At 45.6% G+C, this 26,863-nt stretch overlaps 2 protein-coding genes across 2 annotated transcripts in view; one reads left to right on the top strand and one right to left on the bottom strand.

Moving 5' to 3' along the window:
- Nucleotides 1–88: 88 nt before the first annotated feature.
- On the top strand, nt 89–5,155 carry znhit3 (zinc finger, HIT-type containing 3). Its single transcript, XM_080841141.1, has 5 exons — nt 89–240; nt 622–653; nt 782–844; nt 934–1,017; nt 4,176–5,155. Exons 1-5 carry the CDS (start codon nt 173–175, stop codon nt 4,355–4,357), a joined length of 429 nt encoding a protein of 142 aa, XP_080697267.1. The 5' UTR covers nt 89–172; the 3' UTR covers nt 4,358–5,155.
- Nucleotides 5,156–7,975: 2,820 nt separating this feature from the next.
- Nucleotides 7,976–26,863, bottom strand: part of LOC308367330 (teneurin-2-like) — a gene marked incomplete at both ends in the record, with an annotated part of 270,735 nt that continues 251,847 nt past the window's right edge. Inside the window, 13 exon segments of the mRNA XM_080841219.1 lie at nt 7,976–8,716; nt 9,002–9,132; nt 9,271–10,894; nt 11,745–12,041; nt 12,663–12,898; nt 15,341–15,516; nt 19,466–20,358; nt 20,918–21,072; nt 23,805–24,034; nt 24,380–24,400; nt 25,035–25,264; nt 25,266–25,285; nt 26,094–26,237. Of these exon segments, the coding sequence (XP_080697345.1) occupies nt 7,976–8,716; nt 9,002–9,132; nt 9,271–10,894; nt 11,745–12,041; nt 12,663–12,898; nt 15,341–15,516; nt 19,466–20,358; nt 20,918–21,072; nt 23,805–24,034; nt 24,380–24,400; nt 25,035–25,264; nt 25,266–25,285; nt 26,094–26,237 (4,898 nt within the window).

Below are 26,863 nucleotides of genomic sequence, written 5' to 3'. Positions count from 1 at the left end.
GAAACCAATAGACAGTCATGTTCGCACATTTCCTGTTACTGTTGTTTTCGTCTCCATCTTTATTTCACACACGTGGGGTGGGAATGGTCTGAGCTCACAGTGAAAAAATTTAGACGTGTTCAGCTAAGACATTTTTAGCGCATTACTTTGATAAGACGAGAGGGCTGGAACAATGCAGCTTTGCAATGTGTGTAGCGACCAGGTACCGAAATATCGGTGCCCAACATGTCTCATCAGATAGTGAGTAGGCTAATGTTATCGTGTGACTGCCGACTCGATGCCTGCATTTTAGCTAGTGATCCCGAAGTTTTCGGGTCTACAGAATATTGATGTGTGTAACATGTGTTTGTGTTTGTGAGTGAATGAGAAATGTTGGCAACACCAGGGTCAGATGCTCGATTCTCAGGGATCAGATTTACTATCCAAACAAACGTTTCCTGTGCTGTATACCGCTTTCAAGAAAAGTGACAGCAAACTAATACATTTTGTATCACCTGCTAAGAAGTAGATTGCACAATAAGGTCAAGAAAATGATCATAGAAGTTACTTATCACATGTTTGTGTATCCTCATGATTATGTTTACATTTCTGACGTTATCTTTTCTATTCTTGACTTTGCAGTTGTTCCATGCATTGCTTTAAGACGCACAAAGGTAAGTACACATTGGTTTTTGTGGCTTGGGACAAAGATATGCACTATATTCATTCAGCAGCTAGATGCTTGCTGTGTTTTCATACACAATACACAATACACAATACACTAAAACTCTCTTTTACGTAGATAGCTGTGAACCTGTGAAACCAAAGGGACCCACATCTGATCAGAATCAGTCAGATACTGCTGGTAGCTATGAAGACATTTACTTTATTAAATAATATTTCATTTACATTTTTAAACAGTTCTGTACATCTAAAGCGTTCCATTGATTTTAGCTAGAGAACCCTGGACACCAGACGATCTTCTGGATGAAGATGACAAGAGCGATATGGTTCCTGTAGACATACTTAAGAAACTTGGTAATGGAAATATTTAACATACTTTCCCACATATTTTTTAGTGCCAATTGAGTTGTGTTAACTGCTTTGAATGAGAGCCCACAACTGTGAGACCACAACTGTGATATATATATATATTATATATATATATATATATATATATACAGCCGCGGAATTATCAGTTTTTCTGGTTTTACTATTAATTGGTATGTGTTTGAGTAAAATTCACATTTTTGTTTCATTCTATAAACTACTGACAACATTTCTACCCAATTTCAAATAAAAATATTGTCATTTAGAGCATTTATTTGCAGAAAAATGACAATTGGTCAAAATAACAAAAAAGATGCAGTGTTTCCAGATCTCGAATAATGCAAAGAAAACAAGCTCACATTCATTTTATTCTAATGTTTTAACTTAGGAAGAGTTCAGAAATCAGTAGTTGGTGGAATAACCTTGATTCACAATCACAGCTTTCATGTGTCTTGGCATGCTCTCCACCAGTCTTTCACATTGCCGCTGGGTGACTTTATGCTACTCCTGGTGCAAAAATGTAAGAAGCTCGGCTTTGTTTGATGGCTTATGACCATCCATCTTCCTCTTGATCACATTCCACCGCTTTTAAATGGGATTCAGGTCTGGAGATTGGGCTAGCCATGACAGGGTCCTAATGTGGTGGTCCTTCTTCCACTGCTTCACTGACCTGGCTGTGTGGCATGGAGCATTGTCTGCTGGAAAAAAGACTCCTCGGAGTTGCGGAACATTGTCAAAGCAAAAGGAAGCAAGGTTTCTTCCTGGAAAACTCTGTACCTCGCTTGATTCATGCGTCCTTCACAAAAAAAAATCTGCCAGATTCCAGCCTTGCTGAAGCACCCCCAGATAATGACCGATCCTCCACCAAATTTCACAGTAGGTGCAAGACACTCAGTGCGTGCACATGATGGCAGTACTCCGATTTCAGCCAAACCCCAATTTCTCTCTCCATGGGGTCTCCATGGGGGGTTAACTGCGTTATCTCACGGCACATGGCAGTGACAAATCCAGATCTTGGCCGCGTCAGTTCAAATCAAATGTGTAATGTTTACAAGCGGGCATCTGCTACAGTTGATTATACAGTAAATAAGTTGTGAAATGAAACAAAAACACACCACAGTTAAAGTTGTATTAGTATTGATTGATTCACATCGATATGAATGGATTACATGACTAACAAGTGGTGGAAAAGTAATATGAAAATATTTGTTCACTGAATTAGCGCGTTCTGTCCAAAACAGTTGCGTTTCAGTTTCAAAGTTTCAGTTTCGGTTTCAGTATTGCAACGTGAATGAGAGGGAGCACAAGAACTGAGCGTCTAGTAGCGATTATCATTTCATAGACATATATGATTCATGTATGTCTATGGGCAGGATCTCAAGCACGTGCAGAAGTTGTTGTTGTCCAGTTGAAATCTAGATTCGAGAGACACATGCGCGCGTAGTCCGATTCCCAGCGTAATTGATCGTTTATCCGGGGTCTACATCGGAGTCCAGTCGGACTAACCATCAGACGACCATGTGTTGGGCAAAGCTGAAAATTGGACTCATCAGAGAAGATGAACTCAGAAAATTACCTCCAATCCGCTTTGGTTCAATCCTTATGGTCTTTTGCAAACCTCAGCCAGGCAAAGTACAATGTTGTCCTGGAAGAAAAACTTGCTTCCTTTCGCTCTGACAATGTTCCCCAACTCTGAGGAAGGTTTTTTCCAGCAGGGCGATGCTCCATGCCACACAGCCAGGCCAGTAAAGGTGTGGATGAAGGACCACTAGATCAGGACCCTGTCATGGTCAGCCCAATTCCCAGACCTGAATCCCATTAAAGACCTCTGAAATGTGATCAAGAGGAAGATGGATGGTCACAAGCCATGAAAAGAAGCCGAGCTGCTTGAATTATTGCGCCAGGAGTAGCATTAAGTAACCCAACGGCAATGTGAAAGACTGGTAGAGAGTATGCCAAAACACATGAAAGCTGTGATTTAAATCAAGGTTATTCCACCAAATATTGATTTCTGAACTCTTCCTTAGTTAAAGCATTAGAATCGGTAGTGAATGAATATGAATATGAATGAATATAAAAATGAATATGAACTTGTTTTCTTTGCAGTATTCGAGATCTGAAAACAATGCATCTTTTTTGCTATTTTGACCAATTGTAATTTTTCTGCAAATAAATGCTCTAAAGGACAATATTTGTATTTCAAATTTGGTAGAAATGTTGTCAGTAGTTAATAGAATAAAACTTAAATGTTTATTTTACTTTAACTCCAATAAATAGTAAAACCAGAGAAACTGATCATTTTGAAGTGGTCTCTTCATTTTTTCCGCAGCTGTATATATAAAGGGTAAGGGTGAGGTATTTAGCAGAAGCTTTTATCCAAAGTGACTTACAGACAACCTGCAGCGTTTGGGAAATATATATTGCATTCACTATGGCTCTGAATGCATTAACTGTATGTCTTTTTAAAATCACAGTAGGGAAGAGTGCTTGGAATTCTTTCCCTGGGTGGTTTGCACCCGTGCTGCTACCCTGCAGTTCACAGCCTCACGTGATCAGTCAACTACATTTTATTTATTGTTTCTAGTCAATATCCTAATTACAAAGCTGAAATATCTCAGCAAATGGAGGGTGGTAACTCCCAGCCAAAAGAATCTCCATGATAGTCAGTAGTGGCGAAGAAAAGCTGCTTCAACGTCCATGACTTCAGCATCAGTTTATAAAGACAGATATTCAGTTAACAAAAGTTGTTTCATCTTCCGAGGGAAGCAAGCTGTTACCTTTTTAATATTAATGATTATCTATTTAATTAAATTGAAAAGTAACAGTAACTATTTATTATTTGGATAATCTGTGAGCACCCTAAGGTCATAGGTCTTTTAGCATTAGCATAGTGTTTGCGAACCTGATGTAATTTCCAGTCGGACTGTGGCTTCTGAAGTTAATTGTAAATATTTCACAAGCTCAGGCATGGGTATTTCTGCTTGATGACAAGCTCAGATGAACTCACAATTGTGACAGATGAATATTAAATACCTGGAGCATAGTGACATATCCCTAGTGCTTATCCTGCCATGGAAGTGTCTTACATCATTGTGTGTTTAGCTCAGATGATGTAGAAAAATGAGTCTTGTTTCTTTTTGGGACAGGTGAGTCAGAAGACCTTAAAGACTTGCTACGGAACCCTCACCTCAGACAAGTCTTGGCTGCCGTGGATACAGCAGGGAACAAGATGGACATTATGAAGACAGCTATGCAGGAGCCATTGTTTATGGAGTTTGCAGACCAGTGCTTGAAAATCGTAGAACCCACTGACTCAGAGGATGTCTGATTGAAAAAACTAAACATTGATCCTCTTAAGGATTTTCTTGAGAGAACCTTTTTACAAAAACTAAATGTCAACCATACCAAATACACCAATTGGCCCTGTAGGTTGACCTGCCAGAATAAACTTTTCAGTACGACTGTGGCGGGGGTGTTAACTTGTTTGAAAAATAGAATGAGGAAGTTGGATAGCTTTCAAGTATGTCAGTTATTCTGTGAAGTTCTGGAATGACAAGGACTACTGGATCTGAAAGCATGAACTGGTCTTTCCAGTAGCAATGATGGCAAGAATTGTTCATGAGCTAGGCCCACAGTCAGGTAAAGTGTCTAAATATAATGGACACAAACAATAATATAACAGTGAGTATATCAGTGTAATAACTATTCATACATCTGTGCTTTTGGACACAGCTGGTTGTGTCAGGTGTTTGGCTGTTTTCTGGTTTTGTGTGCTTCCTCCAAATGTTAGACATTGTTTACGTGTTACATCAGGTGCTCCATCCTCTGTCTCATTGTGTTGGTACTGCTCTGAACACATACACGCTGGTAAAGTGTAACTGCGTTGGTAAGATGTAGGAGCAGTGTTGCTGATGAAGAGAAGAGGTTGTGTATTCCTCCTAGGAGAATGCCCATTTGCTCCAGCATCAATCATGAAGTGTCTTCAAGTTGCTATGAAGCATTGAGATATTGCATTTGTGTTATTTCAATACTTTCTTTAATTTCATTTCATGCGTTTGTTTTTGACCTTGTGTAAATAGTTGTGTTCATCAAAGAATAAAAGGTTTAAGGCAGTGCAACTGCAGTTCAGTTACCATTAAGTTTATTGTTCTTGTGTAAGTAGACCTAGTCCAAAGAGCTCATTTTACAATTGGAGCCCATCATTTCTCACCTATATTCAGTCAATGTGCTCATGTGGGCCAAAGTTGAAGTCTGAAATGTTTCATTACGCTAATGACTGCATACTATTGGACTTTTAATATACGTATATATATATTATGTACAAATATTTTAAAGGTTCTAAAACAAAAGTAAATTGTATGAATTGAACTCCCCACTGAAAATCGTACAACTACTGTCCAATGTCGTAGCCATCTGAGCCATGATATTGACCAAACTGGTGTTCGCCAACACACCATGAAGCCCCTGCTCTGGTCTGGTCCAAGGATCTAGTCCAGTGATCTGGTTCAACAGCAAGTGAAATTTTAAGGCAATCCTCAATCTAAAAAAAAATTGTAGTTAGGTAAATGTTATGGAAGCCCTGAAAAAACAACAACAATCGGCCATGTAAGTTGACCTGCCAGATTTTACTTTTCAGTACTTATTATTTCAAGATTGAAGAAAATCCTACCCCAAGGTCGACAGTTGAAGTTGCTAACACTCGGATAAATGGCTTCATGATGGAATAACTTGAGAAATGACGATACCAACGGCATTGTTGATTAATTAAATCTTATACTTCAGCTGATGTTTGCATATGTTTTGTTCACGCTACAATATATTTTGCTGTATTTACCGCATAACCTCTGGTAAAAAAAAACGATGTTGCTGGTTTTGAAAATGGTGCATGCTGTCTTTCACTCACCTCATGTTTAATCAATAAGCATCAACCATCACTGCAGCAGCTTCAGGGCAGCCACACAGAAGTAGAATATTACTTAAAAAGATTGTACTTGGAGGCAATAGAAAGTTACAGTCGGCAAGTCAACAGATCAAACAATGTTAAATAAAAAAGAAATATCGGGCCCAACTTGACTGAGTCGGTTGGGTTACGACAAACCCATATCATTTGAAAATACTTAAGTGTTTATAGTTTGTAACATAACTCACGTGTTGTATGACAAGTGGAACAACCTGGCAGAAAAACATGACAGACCAATGAAGCATGAAGTAAACAATTACTTTTTATTGATAAGGTCTCAGAAGAGTCTCGAGTAAGGGTAAGAATCGTCTTTCAATACTGATTTGGTACATCTTGACATCCATAATGAGGCTCTTCACAGTGGATAGAATCCATGTCTACGGTTTTGGGATCTAGAACAGCGACATTTTCTCTGCATTTAGAAAGGAAACTAAAACAAATAAAACCCAAAATAAATAAAAACATCAAACTTGGGATTGATATTGTAGCTCAGGGAGATTGGTGTGTCACAAAATTCTAGAGTAGTAATACCAGCTATAGGTTTGCACATAACAAGCCACTTCCCATTAGAAATATAAAACTTGATATTATGAACATTACTCTACTGTGCTGCAGAAAGGTAAGTCTATACACTGTACATACAGATCTATTTCGAAAAAACAAGTTTCACAGTTTTAAACTTTATTTAAAGTATAAACCATTTTAAAACACTTTACATAAATTACTTTTTGTCTGTGACTATAATTTGCCTATGAGCAAATCAAACTAAATATAAAAACTTAATGAACATTTCTTACATATATTACAAATTAAAATAAACTCATCCACCGATGCTCAGGATTTGCAATAAAAGTGGTGACCTTTGTGATTGTCATAGAGTACTACTACTAATAATAATAAATAAATAAATAAAATAAAAATAAATAGCTTCTGGAAATTGTTATTTCTATCTGGATAAATTGCTAGAGTATGTGTGTGTTTGTTTTTTTCCAAGTTCTCTGTACAGAAGTGCTCTGGTGAAAGTCTCACGATTCTACCGCGACGAACAAACTATCGCTTATAGAGTACACCCTGAACTTCAGTGCTAGCTGACACAATGTTAACAGTTTTTTCTCCCTATTTAAAAATTAACAAATGTTTGACATTATGTACTGCAAATATAGCCATCATTTTTTTTTATTATTATTATTATTTCTTTCTAAAAAGTTCTTTCACTGTTTTGCTTGTCTATTTTTTTAAATATTTTTTTAAAGTTTTATTCTTAAAGAAAAAAAAGTTTCTTCTTGGTGGGCCGCAGCAGTTGACAGTTCTGTTGTTGTGAAAGTCAGGCCTGAGTCTGATGTTCCATCTTGTCAGTTTCTTTTAGTTGTTGTTGCTGATAACGTTCTCGTTCGTTTGCAGATCTGTTCATACAGACTGGTTTCTAGAGCAGTTCCGGAGTTTTCCTTTGACCTGTGGGAGCCAAGGTCGTGTTGACATTCACCACAGTCACCAACATCCTCTTGGTAACCCAAAAAATATGGGCCGAAAATATCAATTCTTTTTTAAAAAGGGGATTCTTCATTTTATGCAACAGCTGTGTCTGTTTTTTTCTTCTAACGTTCAACAGTGCTATTTCAAGTCCATCTTGTTGAAAAACAAAACAAATAAAAGCCAAAACAAAAAACAAGAGTCTTTTTTAAGATTTCATCTCAACTTTTTTTGCCAGTGGCAGTAATTATAATAGTTTGTTAAGAGTTCTTCTTCTGAAAAGTCCCTGCAGCGTTCAGAGTGCTACCCCATTAGTTTGTTTATTCTCCGTGGGAGAGGCGGGGTACATAGTGAGGACAGGAGAGAAAAGAAAACAAGAGAGTGGAATGCGGAGAGAGAAAGAGAGCAGTGAAGAGACAGAGGGAGAGAGAATAAGAGAGAAAGAGAAAGAGCAGGGGAGGATAAAAAGCTAGAAATTGCTAAACTTAAAGGAGTATTTTCAAGTCTGCTGGTCTGTTACCTCTTCCCCATCTCATTCTGTCTCAGGAACTGGATATTGGTGCTACTGTCTGCCAGCTCTGGGTACTGCTCCACAGGCAGGACGTAGTACCCGTCGTACCCCTGCACTTTGCCCGCGGGCGACAGCAGCTGCTGCTTCTCGCCCTCTGTCCATAGCCGGCTGCCCTCCTTCTCATCCCGTGCCCGTTGCTGCTCCCTTGCCCACGCCCCCACCAGCGCCCTCTGCCGCGCCAGCTCCAGCAAGCGGGCGCGCTCCTCGTCCACCACGTCGTTGGCGAGTCCGTAGCGAACGCTGAGCGCAAGCGAGGGAACGCGGAACTCCACGGTGACGCCACGTCGCGAGCGTCCGCTCACGGTGACGTTGATGCCGCTCTCCAGTGCCTTGCGCCCGTTGGTCAGGCCCAGTGCCAGCAGGTCGCTGTCGGCCGAGCCCACCTTGACGAAGTAGTGACAGTCGCGGCCGTCCTGTGTGTAGTGCGTGCCATCCAGGTAGATGGCGTTGTTGAGCACGAGTGCCACCTTCCGGCTGTCCTCGCTCGCCATGCCGGAGGTGCCTGCCACCACGTGACCCTCCTTCACTGCCAGCATCATGCCGCGGCCAATGATAGGCGTGCTGGTGCCGAACCAGTGGCCTGGACGGTCAGACCTGCCCCGACGCTCCTTGTTCAGCAGCTTACCCTCCAGAGCCATGAAAGCCTGGTTATGTCTCTCTGCAGCCTGCTGCACCCCTGTGATCAGCTGTGGAAGAAAAGGCAAGGGAAGAATAGTTACCCATCAGTTAATTAATCATTTAAAAAAAAAATTGGGGGGGCTTTTTGCCTTAAATCGGATGAAGGTTTGGACAGGAAATGAGATGGAGAGAAGAGGTGGGCAGTGGGATCGGGAAATGACCATGTCCCCGTGGGCGTTCAAGCCTGTATATGGTCTGGCTGCTGCTTGCGCCACAGTGCCCCCCAGTTAATTCATTATTACTCCATTCATGTGATTTATTATGAGCAGAATAATAATATTACTGAAACCCACCTGTCCATTTTCGGCATCCTGGCTGGTCAGTAATTCATACGGTGGATCCACAAAGTACTGAGTATGTTTGGGGAATCCAGCAATAATGTTACTGAGCTGGAAACCAAACATTATCAACCAGCTCTTTACATCTGTGGAGCAGAGGAAAATAATATTGATAAGGTACAGGTGACATGGTTGCAATGTATATGTGAGAGTTCAGTCACAATGCAGCATAACATAACTTCTAATCATGAAGAGAATATGGAAAAGGCTATTTAAAACATTACCTGTAACATAGTTCTTGACGTCCAGCATGTCACTGAGGGGGTTGTTGTTTTTGAACATGTAGAGGTTGAATGGTGCCAGCTCCTTGCCAATCTTCCGCCAGAGGCCGTAGTCTGGTGAGGTCCAGCGGGCTGCGAGCACGTCGTAGTCTCGCTGTGTGAAGTGCACAAGCTTGGTCAGTGCATCATAGAGGCCACCATGGAAGCCCACCACCAACTGGAACTCAGGATTGGAGTCGAGGTACACCTCGCCATAGGCCGTGTACTGCACTTGCTTAATCATCTGGCCATTGCTGCTGAACACAGCCAGGGGCGTGCCGGTGTTGTCGGAGGCGATGTAGTACTCTTCACCGCTGCTCACTTCCATGGCGAACAGGTGGCCCTGCAGGTCGTAGTACAGCGAGGAGATCTCCGAACTGGAGTGGTTGAAGACGTGCGTGACCCGCGCCGGGTGGGTTAGGTCGGCGTAGAAGAACTGCAGATGCTGGCCCAGACTGTTCTTGGAGGAGACGCGCCGGCCCAGCCCGTCGTAGCGGTACTGAACACTCCATCCTCCTCCTGCTGTCCCTCGGCTGTAGGCCCTTGCTAGCTGACCCTTGGAGTTGTACTCAAAGACATCCGATCCTCGCTGGCTGAGGAAACCATCCTCGTCTAGCCGGTACTGAACATCGCCTAGTCGTGTAATGCGGTCGCGCAGGTCGTAGCGGAGTGGCGTGAGGCGGGCACCGTTGCCGGGGTTGAGCAGGTGAAGGTTGCCGTTGAGGTCGTAGCTGTACCGCCAGGTGGACCAGTCATTCACCTTGACGCTGCTGAGCTGCCCGTCGCCGTCGTACTCGTAACGGTACTGTGTGGTGTTCGCGTAGGGTCCGATCTTCAGCTCGCGTTTCACCACGCGGCCCATGCTGTCGTACTGCACCGTCATCCAGTACATGAGCGAGCGGAAGATCTCGTACTGCACCTCCTTGATGCGGCCGTGCGTGTCGAAGTGCTTGCTCAGCGTCATAACCGCCGTGGTGATGATCTGGTTGATGTCGTAGTAGATGACGCCGAACTTGCCAAAGTGCTCAATCTTGCCGGAGATCTCGTCGTAGCGGTACAGGTCGACGGGCAACGGCGTCTCGCTGATCACAGGCTTCATGCTGGCGATGCGGAAGCTGTTGTCATGGTACGTGTAGTCGAAGCGTGCATTAACCATCCCTTCCTCCGAGAACCGGTAGATCTGCTTGTCCACCAGCGGTCCCATCTTGCGGTAGCGGATGGTGCAAGAGAAACCGCCGCTCTGCAGGTTGACCATCTTAAGCACGCCGGTCGTCTCGTCGTAGCCGAAGGTGACCGCTGTGTTGTCATAGAGCACCTCCGCCAGTTTGGCCAGCTTGCCGTACTTGTAGAGCACCCGTCGCCCCGTGCCCAGGAAGTGGATGGCCTGGGGCCGCCCGTCCTCGCTGAAGTCGTGGATGACGGAGGCGTTGCTCTCCGGCGGGTTGTAAGTGTTGCGGATGTAGCCGATGGAGACATGGGTGAACATGGTGTGGCGGGCAACGCTGGGCATGGTGACGGCTGTCACGCGACCTGTCGTGTCGAACTCGAAGATGTACTGCCTCTGGCTCTGAAGCAGCAGCACCATAGACTGCATAGGAGAGATGGATGAAACACCGTCAGCATTTTGGTGAGTCATCATCAACATCATCAGAGGCTGAAGCTAAGGTTAAGCTTTGTTTTTTTTTCCCCAGCCCAGACATAATTTGGACAATCAGTGCTGACATTAATTACTATAATATTCCCCCAACCGGCAGATGCAGAGGTCGTTCTTGTTTTTAATGATTGTCTGCACTGAATAACGCATCTGTAGTGATATTTGTGCTATTACTCGGAGTAAGCTGAATATCCTCTGCACCACAATTAGTTTTGATTTATTGCGACAGGCGGGTAGGCGCAAACTGCTCTTGACAAACAATGTTTATCTCCTAATTGTTTGTCACAGCAGTCAGCAAATAGCCTGTGCTGTTCCCTTTTTAATTACCACCCTGGTGGAGCACTGCATTCATAATCCAAGCAGAACAAAGCCCCACCCTGTGTACTTAAAGCCCCCCAGAGCTTCTGTTTTTCTCTCAGCCCCGTGAGATGCCATTACCCAAGGAGGAGTCCGCAATTCTGGCGAAAGGTAGTTGATATTTGGGCTTAACAGCCAATCAAATCCCCCCCCCCCCCCTTCCGTGCTCCTGACACAATGTGATGATTGGCTGGAATTGATTTTGATTATTGTTTGGGGAAGTTTGTTTCCAATTTAAACAGCCAGGACTGTGTAGGATCACCAGAATTGTTTTGGTGTACACACCGAACAGACAGCTAGAGTACCGTGAAGAGTCATTTGCTGAATTTCGGCAAACACCATATATCAAATTAGAATCGACCAGGACCCCACCTTTGGAACCCTACCGTACAAACCCTCCATCTAGACCCAAAGGGGCCTTCCTCACCTTGTCCAGGTAGCTGTAGCTCCACACCTTCCCGTCCACAAAGGAGCGGGAGAGGATGCGCCCCTGGGGGTCGTACTCCGTCCGCTCGCTCATGCTGCCTCGCTGGAGCCCCACCAGCTGGCCGGTGGTGGAGTAGGAGACGTTGACCACCGCCAGGCTGCTGCTGGGCTGCCAGATGGCTGGCCGGCCCTGGGCGTCGTAGGTGATGCGCAGGGTGAACTTGCGGTGGTCGTCGTAGATCTTCTCTGTGCGTGTGTTCCGGTCAAAGTCAATGGAGAGCAGGTTGCGGCCATGTGCCTGTGTAGCAAAAGGAAGACAGAGAAGAAAGAGAGAGAGTTTGAGAGAGAGATTGAGAGAGAGAGAGTGATTGAGAGAGGGGGAGAGAGAGATTAAAAAAGAGAGAGAGATTAAAAGAGAGAGAGATTTAGAGAGAGAGAGAGAGATTGAGAGAGGGAGAGAGAGAGAGAGAGAGGGAGAGGGAAAGAGATAAAGAGAAAGATTGAGAGAGAGAGAGATTAAGAGAGAGAGAGAGATTGAGAGAAAGAGAGAGAGAGTGAGAGAGAGAGAGAGTGAGAGAAGAGAGGTAAAGGTCAGCCAAGAGTGCAATGGAGATGTAGAGTGGAGGTGTTGAATTTGATGACCTCTTGATATGGGCTGATGCAAGGGTTAGACATAGGCCAGTCTAAATGGATGGTTAGGATGGGTCAGCAAGTCCTCAGGTATTTAAGCCAACAACAATATTTGACAACATTTATATATAACACTGTATGATACATGTAATGAACATGACAGTTCTACACTATCTAAGGCTTCAAAACTAAATTTAAAAGATACAATTTAAGACACATAGCCAACAGAGCATGTCAGGGAACCGTTCCTACACAGTGTTGACTATGACCAATCTCTGTGTGGACTCACCCTCAGCTTCCTGCCGAAGACGGTGACTTTCCCCTTGGTGAGCTCTTTGCGTAGGCGCCACTCGATGGAGTTGAGGCCGTTGTCGGTGGGCAGGGTGATGTTCCGCCTCCCGATGGTGGGGCTCACCGACCCAGCCAGGATGTGCGGCTCTGTGTGGTAGCTGATGCCCATCCCGTTGGCGTACATCACCCTCATGGTACCGTTGTTGCACAGCTGGTAGGTGTTCCTCACTTGGTCTGAAGAGAGCAATTATGGGTAGGGGTGTGTGGGGTGGGGGTGGGGGTGGATGAAAGTGATAAGAGCTTTTAAATTCAAAGGCAGTTAACAAAGTTAAACTTTTAATCCTTGTTTACAAAAAGAACAGACAGAGAAAATTACACCGCCTAATACCAGCGCGGCCATTGTAACCTTTTACATCAAGACACCATTTCACAATCACTGTACTTAAAGCACCACCCTGTGCGCACACGATAGATTTATCTGTTTGCTCCTGCATTGTTTTATAAAATGGTTATCTGATCCCACAGTCTGTGTCTGAGAGCGGGGCTTTTACAGAATGATCCACAACAAAGATTGAATGTTATGAAAGCCCTGAGGCAAATCATTGAGCTCCCAACTTGTCAGACAGTTGCTTTCAGAGATGTGTATTAGGATGGCGTGGGTCTTCATCTTCCACTCTCACTGCGCCTCATAATAGGAGTGTGAGAGTGTATGAGGGAGAGGGACAGAGAGAGAGAGAGAGAGTGTGTGAGAGAAAGAGAGAGAGAGAGATGAGGGCTGTTGTGTGTTGCTGAGTCAAAGGGTGAGTGGGTATGAGGCATAAAAAGAGAGGGGTGCTGTGTGTGTGAGAAAGAGAGACAGACAGAGAGACAGAGGAAGAGATAGAAATATAAAGACAGAAAGAGAGCCCAAGCTGTTTTGTAAAGTAACTGCCTGACTCTGGAGACAGAATGACACACACACACACACACACACACACACACACACACACACACACACACACACACACACACACACACACACACACACACGCACAGGTCCTGGACGAGGGGTTTCTAAATGACTCAGCTTGTGCTAGCCAAATAGCTTTCCCACTTTACGGCCCCCTGGGCTCATCTATCTATAAATCTCAAAACCTGTTTCTTTTTTTTCTGCCTCTCATTTTCATTTTTGCCTCCCCTCTCTGGCTCCTGGGATGTGTAGTTTTACTGAAGGCTGAATTTATTTCCTCTGTAGCCTACCACTGGGGGTCGTCAAACTGGTGTGTGTGTGTGTGTGTGTGTGAAGTGGGGGGCAATCAGTCTTCCTCCCTCTCTCTCTCTGTACTAAACAGGTAAACTATGCTGTGGGACTGAGCAGAAAAGCACACAGGCCAGGAGGGTGCACACAACGGCAGGTAATGAGTTTTTGCTCTGATGGCATTCATCACAGGAACACAGAGACAGACAGACATAAAGAGAGAGATGGAGGGAGAGAGGGAGAGAGAGAGAGAGAGAGTGAATGAGACTCAAGGGGACAAAAGAGACAAAAAATGTGTTTGGGCTTCACATAGTCACATACACACACACACACACCCACTCAGGGGAGGTGAAAGTGATACGGTGTCAGCAGCTTTTCCTCAGTATGTTCCGGAACAATTGTGCGTTGGTGTGTATGTGTTTGTGTGTGTGTGTGGGTGTGTGCTCGTGTGTGTCTGTGTTTGAATGTGTGTGTGTGTGTGTGTGTGTGTGTGTGCGTGCTCGTGTGTGTCTGTGTTTGAATGTGTTTGTGTGTGTGTGTGAGTGTGTGAAAGTGTGTGTGTGTGTGTGTGCACTTTCCTGAATGAGCCTGAAAGGCTTCGGCTGCCGCTGACATCACAATAACTTGCAGCATGGTCTTTAGAAACCTCTAAATAACTCCCACATCAAAGCGATGTTTGGCATTTCACATACGGCTCTTTCAAGCAATTCACCACCAATCCTCCACAGCACAATCTAATGAGGACTCTTAACAAGATCTTAGACATGAAGGGCGCTTCAAATTATTTGGGATAATCCATAATTAATGATAATCTCTTCGGGAGAAGTATTGACGAAGGAGAACGCTTATTCCGTGAATGGTTGAGCTTGTGGAGGCCGTGTCAGAGATTTGTGATTGTGAAGCTGTGTAATTGTGGGGGAATCAGAACTAGCAGCATGTTGTTGCCCTGAGAGAGAGAGAGCGTCTTCCTGGAGAAGGCTGCACACTCAGCCTTTCAATATGCAACGCCATCCTTTCATTGTATGGCAGAACTATTGCATCATATCTAAAGACAGATTAAATAAGTACATTTTGACAAAGGATTAAGAGGTAAATAATAACAAACACATAAGCTTTCAGTGATGTATTCATGATACGTCACTTTTCTTCTCAGTAAATATATTTCCAAAGGTGCTATTGACATGAAATGGTGACGCGTTCAATACTTATTTTACCCGCTGTATGTGTATGAAAATCTATCCTCCTCTTTTTTTACTAAAGTCTAGAATCTATATATGCATGAAAACTGCAGATCAATTTATAAAATCTGCCGGGAGATTTCCAGCTGTGCAAATGTAAATCCTATTTTGATGATTGATGACTGGAAAGTAACTATTGCCTTTAACAAAACTAGTGAGTGAAGGTCAGGTTGCTGCTAAGCTCACACCTCACGCACTCACCTTGCACTACAGTGTAGGACGCCTCTACAGAGGACAGGTTGGTGATGACGGTGACGTCGTCGTCACGGTTGGAGCTCTCAATGTCGATGTTGATGGATCGCTCGATCTCGCGGTGCAGGCTGGTGACCATCCCTGTCGGGTAGGTGACGTTGGTCAACCGTCCCTCGCTGTCGTACCTGCGAGAGGAACAGGAGAGAAGGAACAGTGACCTCTGCTGTTGTGGAGCTGGTGGAGCATTCGATAAAGTCGAATCAGATCTGTATTATACAGAGATCTTCAAACAGCTGATTTGACCCAGTTCTGGTGCAGGTCCGGTGGTGTCTGGGCCCAATTAGGCCCAGATCTTTGCTGGATCTCTTTAACAGTACTGTGATACCAGACTTGTGTTGCAACGAGCCGCAAAACATTTGTGTTTTCAATAAAGGTCTGGATCTGGAGCTAAATGAGGCACAGTTTGACACCACTGATCTCTGCAAAAAAATGATTGAAAAAATTCTTGGAAGGTACTTTAAAAACAACAAAATCACCTCCTTCCTTGCCTAATTATGCTTCTGTGTGCTGCTCCCCCCCCCCCCCCCCCCACACACACACACAGACACACACACACAGTCACACACACAAGGGATAAGCTGAGCAGTCTGGCAACAGAATTGGAGCGAGAAAGCCAGCACTGCTGGGATCACATGACAGGCAGACATCTCCCAGGGAGTGTGTCTCCATATTGGCGTGACAGGGGGAACGCAGCCTCTGAAGGCCTGTCTCTCTCTCCGTCTTCCTCCCTCTATCTCGCTCTCTAGGGAGTGATGGTGTGGTGTTGAGACACTGTCATTGATCTGTCACCAACTGAAAGTTCTCTCTCCATGAAAGCCGAGAGCTGGGAATAGCCCTTTCTGTGTTGCTCCCTGGCACCTGCTACACTTGAGTAAGGATGACGGAGAGCATGCAGTTGTATAGTCAACCACTAGAGGGCAGCATCGCTACACAGATCCATTTAATCAGATTAGTACAATTACGTGCCAGAAAAATGCCAGATTTAGATTCCTCTGGCAACATACAGAGGTTTAGATGAGTCAAAACAACCACCAATAAATATATATATATGAAAGATCAAAGGAATGTAGATTTAATTTTCCGTGATCCCTGAATACTTGTCCTGATAACACTCTTTTACACTCTCTCTCTCCCTTCCTCTATCTCTTTTAGTCTGCTGTCCTTTTCCAGTGGTTCCCAAAGTGTGGGATTACCAACCAACAAGGCATACTCTTTAATTTAAGCATGGCAGTGCTCTTGCAGCATTGCAGCCTGTGACTAACCTATTTGGTGATACTTTGTAATATGGTCAGGGCCTAGCCTTAACTATTAATACGACGGACACGTGCCTGACATGAACCGATCCAAAGAATGAATTGATACCTAACCAATCAAACCAACAGCCAATAAAACATGATTTGATGTAGATTTGATCAATTTTAAACAAGAGCTCTGATCAAATATATGTTTAACTGATTGAAGAAATCCCTTCAATTGTTGAAACGAAATGCAATAGCTAAAGGACATCTGTTATGTTCTACGAAAGATTGAACTGATTGATGAAACTAAATTGAAAATGTCAGCTGTTCAAATGTAGAAACAAGCAGCTGATGGGCATCTTTTAAAAATTATTTGATTAAAAACAGGTAATACGCTGTGAGCATCTTAAGCTGTGCCCCGTGTTGTTGGGTGGGTGGCTCTCTCGTTGTGAAAGGGGGGGCTGAACAGTTTGGGAACCACTGCTCTACAATCTACATTCTTCCCCTCATCTTTCCCTCTTTTCTTCGTCTATGTCTGTGGTGTCACGTGGGTCAGTCATTTGTGCTCAGAGTAGCAGCCAGGTGTGCTCCTGCTCCTGCCTACTGGCAGGTGGATGTGGGCGGCAGCTGAAAGACGAAGCACGACAGACCGGCGCACTTGATGGATTTGGTTCCAAGCTGACCTGAGATCTGACCTGAGGTCTGCTATTGGGGTCAGATTCAACCCACATGCTTTTTAGGCACCAGCAGTACAGTGGTGAGCAGTAGCCCCTTATACATGCGTCAATGTAAAGCGGTTACATTGCGCCTACCACGATAGAAACTCGCGAGCGTGTTACAATTGCCTCATGTATAAGGGGTCTAGATGTAAACCGTTAGTTTTTCCGCCGATCGTCTGAGCCTTTCGAGAGAGGTGGTTTACCACGTTAATTCGTCTTACAAAAGGGCGTGTCAAATCAGGCCGATGTGTCATGGGGGAGGCCGTGCGTGACTGGGGGGAGACGGTGACAGGAGGCTAGAAAGTTCACTCCATCATCTCTTTGAAATTCCTTATTCCATGAGTGGTAGGCTACAATGACTGGCTGTTTTAAAATATAACTAATAGCCTAACGAAACAAAATAACCCAGGAAGTTTCATCTTCGACGTTAAGGCTTCTTCCAATACTGACAGCTGACTCATAGCTTGCAGGTTTGCGGGAGACGGGACATTTGAGGGATGTCACTTAATTTAAACCTTTTTTGCTTCCGTTAGTGTGTGTGTGTGTGTGTGTGTGTGATAGAGACAGAGAGGACTCAAAAACATCAGAAAACACCGTGTCTCGTAAGCCTTAAACTATCAATCACCCCCACAATGAAATATGCCATTACAGTCGCGACAAACTTCTTGGCATTGTGGTGCGCCCAAAACGCAAGCTATAAACGTAGCCATCCTAATGTAACCAAAATATACCTCTGCTGATATGCCTAACCTTCGTTCTATTTAGAATTTGTCTTAGCACTATGCAGGAATAAAATAGCATCTACAGTGTCAGGATTCAGGCGCTCTCGCCTGGCTTCTATAACGCGCCCTGCTGCACTGAAGGAGCGCTCACTCGCAGCACCTGTTGCTGGAACGCATATAATTCGTTTTGCAAGGTGCTGTAGTCGTGGGAACGACTGGCCTGGTTTCTCCCAAAAGGAAAGTAGATTTTCCTCTGCTGATCCCGCGTCTGTATGGAAGTTTGTAGAGAGATTGCCGGGGAGTAAAATGCTCCCTTTCCGTTACGTCTGCTGCTGGCTAGTAATACAGACAGCCGGAAAGGTTAATAAACGGAATGAAATAGCTACACATTACACACGCTATGTTTTAATAAAAGCCACGTTACTCACATACTGGTTAACACTGTTTGTTACAGCACATAAATGTTTGTCGCTACATCCAAACTGCGTCACCGTTGTCCCTCCCTGTGCTCCAGCCGCACCATTTTGCTTGCAATGTGAATCATTTAATTGAAATATGCTTATTGGCATTTGTTGCACCTTAATCATTTTCTACAAACATGATATGCTATGTATGGTGTAGTAGACTGAGACTCTATTCACTACTGCACAAAAACTAGACACGTTTGAAAAACTAGACGTTTGCAATGAAGTAGGTTAACTTTCGCCAATATCTCCGTAAGGGAGATGGGTTATGTGCTCAAATTTCCTGGGATCAAAGAAGACGTTAGTATTCATGTGCAAACTAAAAATCACGTCTCAGGATTGCTGCGCATGCAAGTTATTTCGGGTGTCTCAACTGTAACTAATACCACTGTCATATAATTATGAGTCCAGTAAAAGACGGAGCAAACACAGTTTTCTACCGTTGTTGAAACACATCCACGCGTAGACTCGTTTTCTTTCCATCCGAGAGTGGTTATTCAAAGAAAATATTAAGCACTATATGCTGATAGAAAGAAGGGAACTTTAAGCCACTACACTGCCTGTGCCCGATGCGGATCCACGTTGATGTTGTTAGTAAACAAACCAGGTGGGAGCACATCTCCGTGGTCTTTGCGCATGCCCGAGGCAATGTAACCGCTTTACATTTTGCACATGTATACAGGTAACGACAAGAGCCGTTTCCCTTGAAAATCTTCACACCTACACGCGAATACGATACGATAAACTGATCTGATCTCAGTGGCACATGTATAAGGCCCTAGTAAGTAAACCCACACAGTCTAAACACACGGAATATGGCAATGCATACACCAATACACACACACACACACACACACACACACACACACACACACACACACACACACACACACACACACACACACACACACACACACACACAGCCACTCACTCATAGAAGGTGGTCCAGCCCGTCTCGTCAGCCTTGATGGCCAGCAGGCCGGTGCTGCCGCTGTAGCCCAGCTGCACGATCTCGCGGTTCAGCGCCGAGACCGAGCGCAGGCTGCCGGCCGGGTCCAGGCCCAGCGTGACCACCTGGTTCTCAGGCATCAGCACCAGCCGCAGCAGGCCCGCTGAGCCGCCCTGGCCCGCACCGTCGCGGCGCACCCGCAGCGTGTTGTTGGAGCTGTCGGTGAGCGCGGCCAGGAGGCCGTCGGCGCCGTAGCTGAAGTTGAAGAGCGGCTCGCCCGTCACCAGAGAGATGGTCTGCAGGTGGAGGCCCTCGTCGTTGAAGACGTAGAGCTCCTGCTCCTGGGGCGAGGCCACTTCGAAGCGGCCCACCGGGGTTGGCAACGGCCGGTTGGGCCGCACGGCGCGGATGCGGATGTTGCTGAGGTCGGCCACGAAGAGCGTGCCATCGGGTGCCACGGCCAGCGAGGCCGGTGAGTTTAGGCTGGCGTCGGGAGCGTAGCCCTCGTCGCCGGCGAAGCAGTTGCAGTTGACGTCGTTCTTGCAGTCGCACTCGGAGGTGGTGCCGGCCAGTAGCGAGATCTCGCCGCCCGTGCTCACCTGCCGCACGCGGTTGATGCGCTTCTCGTCCGTCTCGGCAATGTAGAGCACGCCGTCGTGCGAGATGGCGATGGCCGTGGCGCTCTCCAGGGCCGCGTGGATAGCCAGCTTGCTGAGGGAGTAGTCGATGCCCGGCACCTGGCAGTGCATGGGCCGCCCGGCGATGATGCTCACCTGGTGGTTCTCCGTGATGCGCAGGATGACGTTGTTCTCCAGCACATACAGCGAGTTGTCCATGGGGTTCACAGCCAGGTCTGTGGGCCACTCCAGACGCACCTACAAAAGCCACAGCACATGTCAGAAACAGTTTAGTTGTAATTGTAGTAGTTAGTTGTATTTATGTTCTATATTTTCTAGTTTTATAGGCGTACTGACTCACAGAACCCAAAGCACCATGTCCACTTATCTCATATATCCACCCACATCCACCCCACACACAGGAACACACAGAGAGTACAAAAAAGCATGATGGAAATATGACAATCAAGTCAAATAAACTGCACATCTCAAATCATATCAAATCAAATCAAATTAGCAGCTAATTTGTAAAACTAATGAGCTTCTTTCTCATAAGTAGTTAATTTCGTGTCGAGTGAAACTGCATTTATTCTCGCTGAACATTTTGCAAACACACAAGTGAAGTGGCCCTCTGCGCTAACAGTGCCAGAGATCAGCGCCTGTTGTGGAAAGAGGCGGAGGACGATCGAGTGTGTGCAAAGGACTCTCCTACAAACCCACACCATGAAGCCCTCTGCGCTACACAAATAGAATGTCACCCCATGTCACAGTACCCCCACTGGGGTGCCTGTGGTCCCAGCATGCATTGCGTGCTCACCTGGCTGACGTCCATGCTGGAGTCGCAGCTGAGGGGCCGGACTGCGGTGAGGTCGTTGGCACCCAGCAGGGTGGAGATGATGCCGTTCTGGTCGACCTTCCGGATCATGGTGGCGTCCACGAAGTACATGAGTCCGTACTTATCCACCGCAATTCCTGATGGGAGATGAGTGTGTGTGTGTGTGTGTGTGAGAGAGAGAGACAGAGAAAAGGAGTTGGTGAAGGTTAAGGTGTCGATCAGAACACAGATCGGCCGTTTCATCTCCGTATCTCGTCTGACAACGGCGGCGGCAGACGAGACGCTGACAAATAAACTCTTTGATACGGCGCACATAAGCAGCCGTGGCAGAGCTTGGCGCCCGCCGTGTGCCGGCACTCACAGCGGTGCCTCATTATTCCCCCGCCGCAGCACCGCTGGTGAATCATAATCGAACTCTTGAACTCCACTCGTGTCCTCATTTCTCTATCTCTCTCTCTCTCTACCCTACCATCTTTTCCTTTATCTTTTTCATTCATCTGTTTCTCTCGTCAGCTCCCCCCCCCCACCCACTCTCTCTCCCCTGTCTGCCCTCCAGTGCTAACTCGGTGTCATTCGTCTCGTTCTCGTTTTAAATGGTGGATTCTGTTATGTTGGTGGGTTAGGGAGATGTGTGTGTGGGGGGTGGTGGTGGTGGTGGTGGTGGTGGTGGTGGTGGTGGCCCAGAATAGCAAGGCTGGAGCGCTTTGGTACTGACACAGACAGACGGGTGGGGGCAGAGGAGAGGGAGGCGTGCAGCCCTTTGAACACAGAGCCAGCTCACAGAGCGAGAGAGAGAGATGAGAGAGGAAAAGGGAGAAAGAAAGAGAGAGATGAGGAGGGTAGGTGAAGAGAAGGAGAGAGAGAGAGAGAGAGAGGGGGAAAGAAGGTTAGAAGAGAGAGAGAAGAGAAGAGAACAGGAGAATGAGGGAGAGAGAGAGGGATTAAGGAGGACAGAGAGATGGAGAGGACAACTGTAGACAGGAAGAGATGAACAGAGGGTTGGAAGGAGAAAAGAGAGAGTGACGTGTGAGAAACAGAAAGTGAGAGAGAAGAGAAGAAAGGGAAATAGAGGGAAAAAAGACATGGATTAAGTGAGCATGCAGAGGAGAAGAGAAAGACTGGAATGAAAAACAAGGGCAGAAAGAAATGAGGGGGGCAGACCCACAGGACCGTCATAGAGAGAGATGGAATGAGAGAGGGAAAGGAAGAAATAATGAAAGGAAGAGAGAGAAAGAATGGCAAAGGGTTAGAGATGGCAGCTTAGCTGGAGCTGTCTATGTTGAGCCTGAGTTCAGAAGCTCACAGGGAGACTATAGCTCCAACCCCCCAAGCTCTCTCTCTCTCTCTCTGACTTTCTCTCTCTCTCTCTCTATATCTGTCTCTGACTCTCTCTCTCTCTCTCTCTCTTTCTCTGTGTCTCTGACTCTCTCTCTCTCTCTCTTTCTCTATGTCTCTGACTCTCTCTCTCTCTCTCTCTCTCTACATCAGTCTGACTCTCTATCTCTCTGTCTCTCTCTCTCTCTCTCTCTCTCTCTCTCTGTCTCTGACTCTCTCTCTCTCTCTCTTTCTCTGTGTCTCTGACTCTCTCTCTCTCTCTCTCTCTCTTTCTCTGTGTCTCTGACTCTCTCTCTCTCTCTCTTTCTCTGTGTCTCTGACTCTCTCTCTCTCTCTCTCTCTACATCAGTCTGACTCTCTATCTCTGTCTCTCTCTCTCTCTCTCTCTGTCTCTGACTCTCTCTCTCTCTCTCTCTCTCTCTCTCTACATCTGTCTGACTCTTTCTCTCTCGCTTCTCAATTCTGTACCCAAGATGGAAAAATGTGACAGCGTGACATTCTTGACAGTTCTGTGTCAGATCAAGAAGACACTGTTTTTTCCCCCCAACTTTCAGCTTTGCTAGTGTGGGAAGAGCTTAAGCCAGAAATACATACTGGAGGTCTATAGCTTCATCTTCCCCTCCAACTTAAACCCTTTTCTCATTTGGAGAGGAACAGCAACAGCTGACCCTGGGAACATAATGATACAGGCAAAGGTTCCCTTTCACTGCTTGAAATCTATGATCCCTTTTTTTTTTCTTTGTGCGGTTAGACACACTATTGAGACGTTTTGCCCCGGTCCCTAAACTAACACAAACCAGTGTTCCAATTCCCTGCACTAATCAGGCCCTGTCTCCCCCCTCTCCACCTTGCCGTACCTTCTGAGGTTTGCAGCTGTCTTACTTACTGCATTTACTCACAGAAGGAGGAAAGCGCACAGAGACTCCAATTCCCAGTAGCAAACTGGAAAATTAATTAAAAACTCTGGGTGAGGACGGTCCCTCTTCCTAACGCAGGATTGCGCTCGCAGACGCTCTTTATCCATGTAGGGTGTGACAAGGGGGTGGGGGAGAGTGAGGGGGGGGGGGGAGGGGGTGGCAATGAGAAAAAGAGAAGCAGCACCTGAGGGTGTGTGTGTGAGGCTGTGTGTGTGTGTGTGTGTAAGGGTGTGTGTGTGAGTGGGGGTGTGGGTGTGTGTGTGTCTAACAAGTGTCTAACAGCCTCAAGTTCCAGTGTCAAAGTTGCCATAGGATTTATTATTATGCAGTTGGCTGGTTCAACTCAGTTGCTTAAAGCTAGTGTGTATTCTATGATTAATTATCTTCGATGTCTGTCGGCGTGTGTTAGGGTGTGTGTGTGTGAGCCTGTGTGTGTGTGAGTGTGTGTGTGAGTGTGTGTGTGCGTGCCTGCATGTGTGTATAAAGCTACCGGTTCCTTCACCAATCAAGTTACCGTTCCCTCTTACTATAGTTCTAGTTCCCTCTGGGTTCTCCTTCGGTTCCTCTCTCTCTCTGGTTCTCACCTTAAGGGCTCATGAGTTCTCATCAAGTCTCACCTTTGGGGCTCATGAGTGTGGCCTCCACCGCTTTGCCCCCGTCTCCACAGCGCTCGTCGAAGGGCAGACACTGCTCCCCGGTCCCCGCCACCACCTCCGCGTTCTCCGCCAGCAGACGCCCGCCGGTCAGGGAGCGCACGCGGTAGATCCGCCGCGAGTTGGTGTCCGAGATAAAGAGTGCACCGGACACTGGGTCCACGGCCAAGAAGTACTTATGGGTGGGGTTGTTACTGAGGGGGAGGGACGGGGATAATGAGATTCTAGGCTCAATTAACAACATAAATGTTGTAGCAGTAGCTGTAATTCAAATAACAACACAGTAAAATAGCCGTATTCAAGTAATACAATATGTTATACTGTATTTCAATACAGCCATCATAGTGCAATACACACACAAGAGTACAACATAAGCATCATAGAACGATACACATGTACACACACACACAATAGACAGTGCAATATAATAGTACTCCAATATAATAGTCAAACTATGCGGTACAGGGCAACGCATTTGTTTTCAAACATCTACATTACAGATGTGAGGAATTGGGTGCTGAGAGTGTGCTTGAGCTCACCTGTGTCGAAAATCTTTGTTCCTTCACGGTTGGTTGCGTGCAGGGGAGAGAAAAAGCCGGATTAATCCCAAATGCATGTAAGCAAACCATTCATCATTCTCGAGTCAGCGACTCCACTGCAAATATGCCGTCAGCCTGGGCAGACCTGTGTGTGCTGTGTGTGTGGATTTGCCTTCTCCTCCTGTCTGTGTTTGTGTGAGCAATGCAACATATCTTCATCTCCTTAAACAAATCCAGTCTCGCCTCCTCTCTCAAGTGCTAGTCTGCTCGCTGTGGTTTTAATGCCTGATATCATCTTAAGAATGCACTCCACAGGATATTGCTCTTAAATCATGTTTTTTATTAATTTATTTTAAATTGTGGTGTTTATCTTATGATACAAGGTACTGATGATAAAACAGAATGGTATCAGACGATATCACATCTCATCATCTGATATGGTTATCCCATCAAACTGTTCTGGATGATATCACAGTGCATCATCAAATACAACTCTACCATATTACAGTTTTAATCTGATCTTGATCTATCTCACACGATAAATATCATGTAGAATCCAATCAAAGCAGTAAGTAATAACATGGAGTATCATCAAACGGGGGCATTACAGGGGCGGTATGATCCATAGGGGGGCAATACTGGGGGCATTACTGACCTAAGCTCCAGGATGCGTGTGGTGTTGAGGGACGTGTAGACCCGGCGCACAAAGTTGAGGTCGCCCACGTAGAGGCTGCCGTCGATGCCCGCCGCCAGCGCCACGGGCGCCAGCAGCTTGTTGCCGTCGGCCAAGCCGTTACAGCTTGGGCAGGAGATGCTGCGGCGCCGTCCGTTACCCATGATGCTCGTGATCACAGGGGGCTGCTGGGAGATGAAGACGTTCTCGCCCGCTCCCCTTGTGCAGGATGCCTGCATTACAGAGTGCGAGAGAAAGGGATCACAGACAAGGAGGGAGGAAAGAGGGAAAGAAGAAGACAGAGAAAGAGAGAGCGGAGAAAAAAAAAGAGAGAAGAAGAAGTGAATGAGTATATGAAAAAGCAATTCGCCGCCCAAGGCTTTTATGAGTTCCATTTATGAGGCTCTTTTGTTTGTGGCGTGGCTGACTCATTGTGGGGCCATTACTCTGCTATTGGTTTCTTTGAGCAAACAATGCCTCTTCTTCAGGGGTCAGCCCAGGTGAGAATGCTGTTCAAGCCAGGCCACCTGAGGTGAGATATAACACTTTTACCCCACCTTCCCCCAAACACACGCACACACACAGACACACACACACAAACACTTACACACAAGCACAGCCCTCCATCTTCGTTGATTAAGTTATTGAAATGGTCAATCATTAAATAAATAAATCAATAAAAAGCAACACGCTTGAGTCCACATTCAGCAATCCATATGTGGCCTGTAGGCACACACACACAACCTTCCATCTTTGTGGATGAAGTTATTGAATTGGTCAATAACTCGATCAATCAATAAAGAGCAACACGCTTGAGTCAACACCTAACAATCAATATGTTGCATGATAATGTATTAAGTTGATTTGTAAGGCACACATGTAGTTAGGTTCTAGTTTCGAGTATGTTACAACATGCACATCCATGTGTCTATGCATACAATATGTGTGCTTGTGTGTGTGTGTGTGTGTGTTGTGTGTGTGTGTGTGTGTGTGTGTGTCTGTGTGTGTGTGTGTGTGTCTGTGTGTGAGGGTCGTACTTACCGCTGCGCAGGTTGAGTGTGTGGTGTTTGTCCAGAGACCAGCCGCCCAGACCGGATGGCTCCAGCTCGTAACCTTGCAGCACAGCGGTTCTCTTCTCCCACAGAATCAGACTGGGACACGTCTCATACTCATACCCTACTGACACTGTGGAGAGAGGGAGAGGGGGAGTGGGAGAGAGAGAGAGAGAGAGATAGAGAGAGAGAGAGAGATTGAATAACTCTTTATTAAATCACCTACTGACAATTTTACATCAACACACCATTAAAACTTATACTCAGAGAGCAAAATGGAAAAAGAGAGAGATACCAGCAAGAGACAGACAGCAGAGAGAGAAAGGGATGAAGATGGAGAGAGAGAATGAGGGAGAGAGAGAAAAGAAAGAACATCCTCTGAGTCTGATGACTAATCCAAAGTTCAAACAGCTCAGGGTCGACTGTCAGTGATAACTGTGATTCTAAATCTTTGATTCCCGACATACACACACTTCCATCCCAAAAGAGGTGCAGGGCTGATGCAAGTGTGTTGTTTGTGCCTCTGTTTTGCCTCGAAACTCACAAACAGCATTAATTAACATGCAGATCCCATGGGCCTCTTCCCATAGATCAGACATACCGTCATACCTCGACTCAAGGTTCTCTTAAACGCAGAGAATAATGAGAGGGAAATTAATATTCGTAATTTTCTTGTCGTTTTCAAAACCAAGACGCACAATGTCCTTGGGCAACGGGTAAATAAAAACCAATTACATGGAGAAAAAAATAAACAGGAAA

This window comes from Sprattus sprattus (genome assembly GCF_963457725.1).
Source record: "Sprattus sprattus genome assembly, chromosome: 6".
Classification (NCBI taxonomy): Eukaryota; Metazoa; Chordata; class Actinopteri; order Clupeiformes; family Clupeidae; genus Sprattus; species Sprattus sprattus.
Note: the sequence above shows the minus strand (reverse complement) of the source record. Positions and strands in the feature narration are given on the sequence as shown.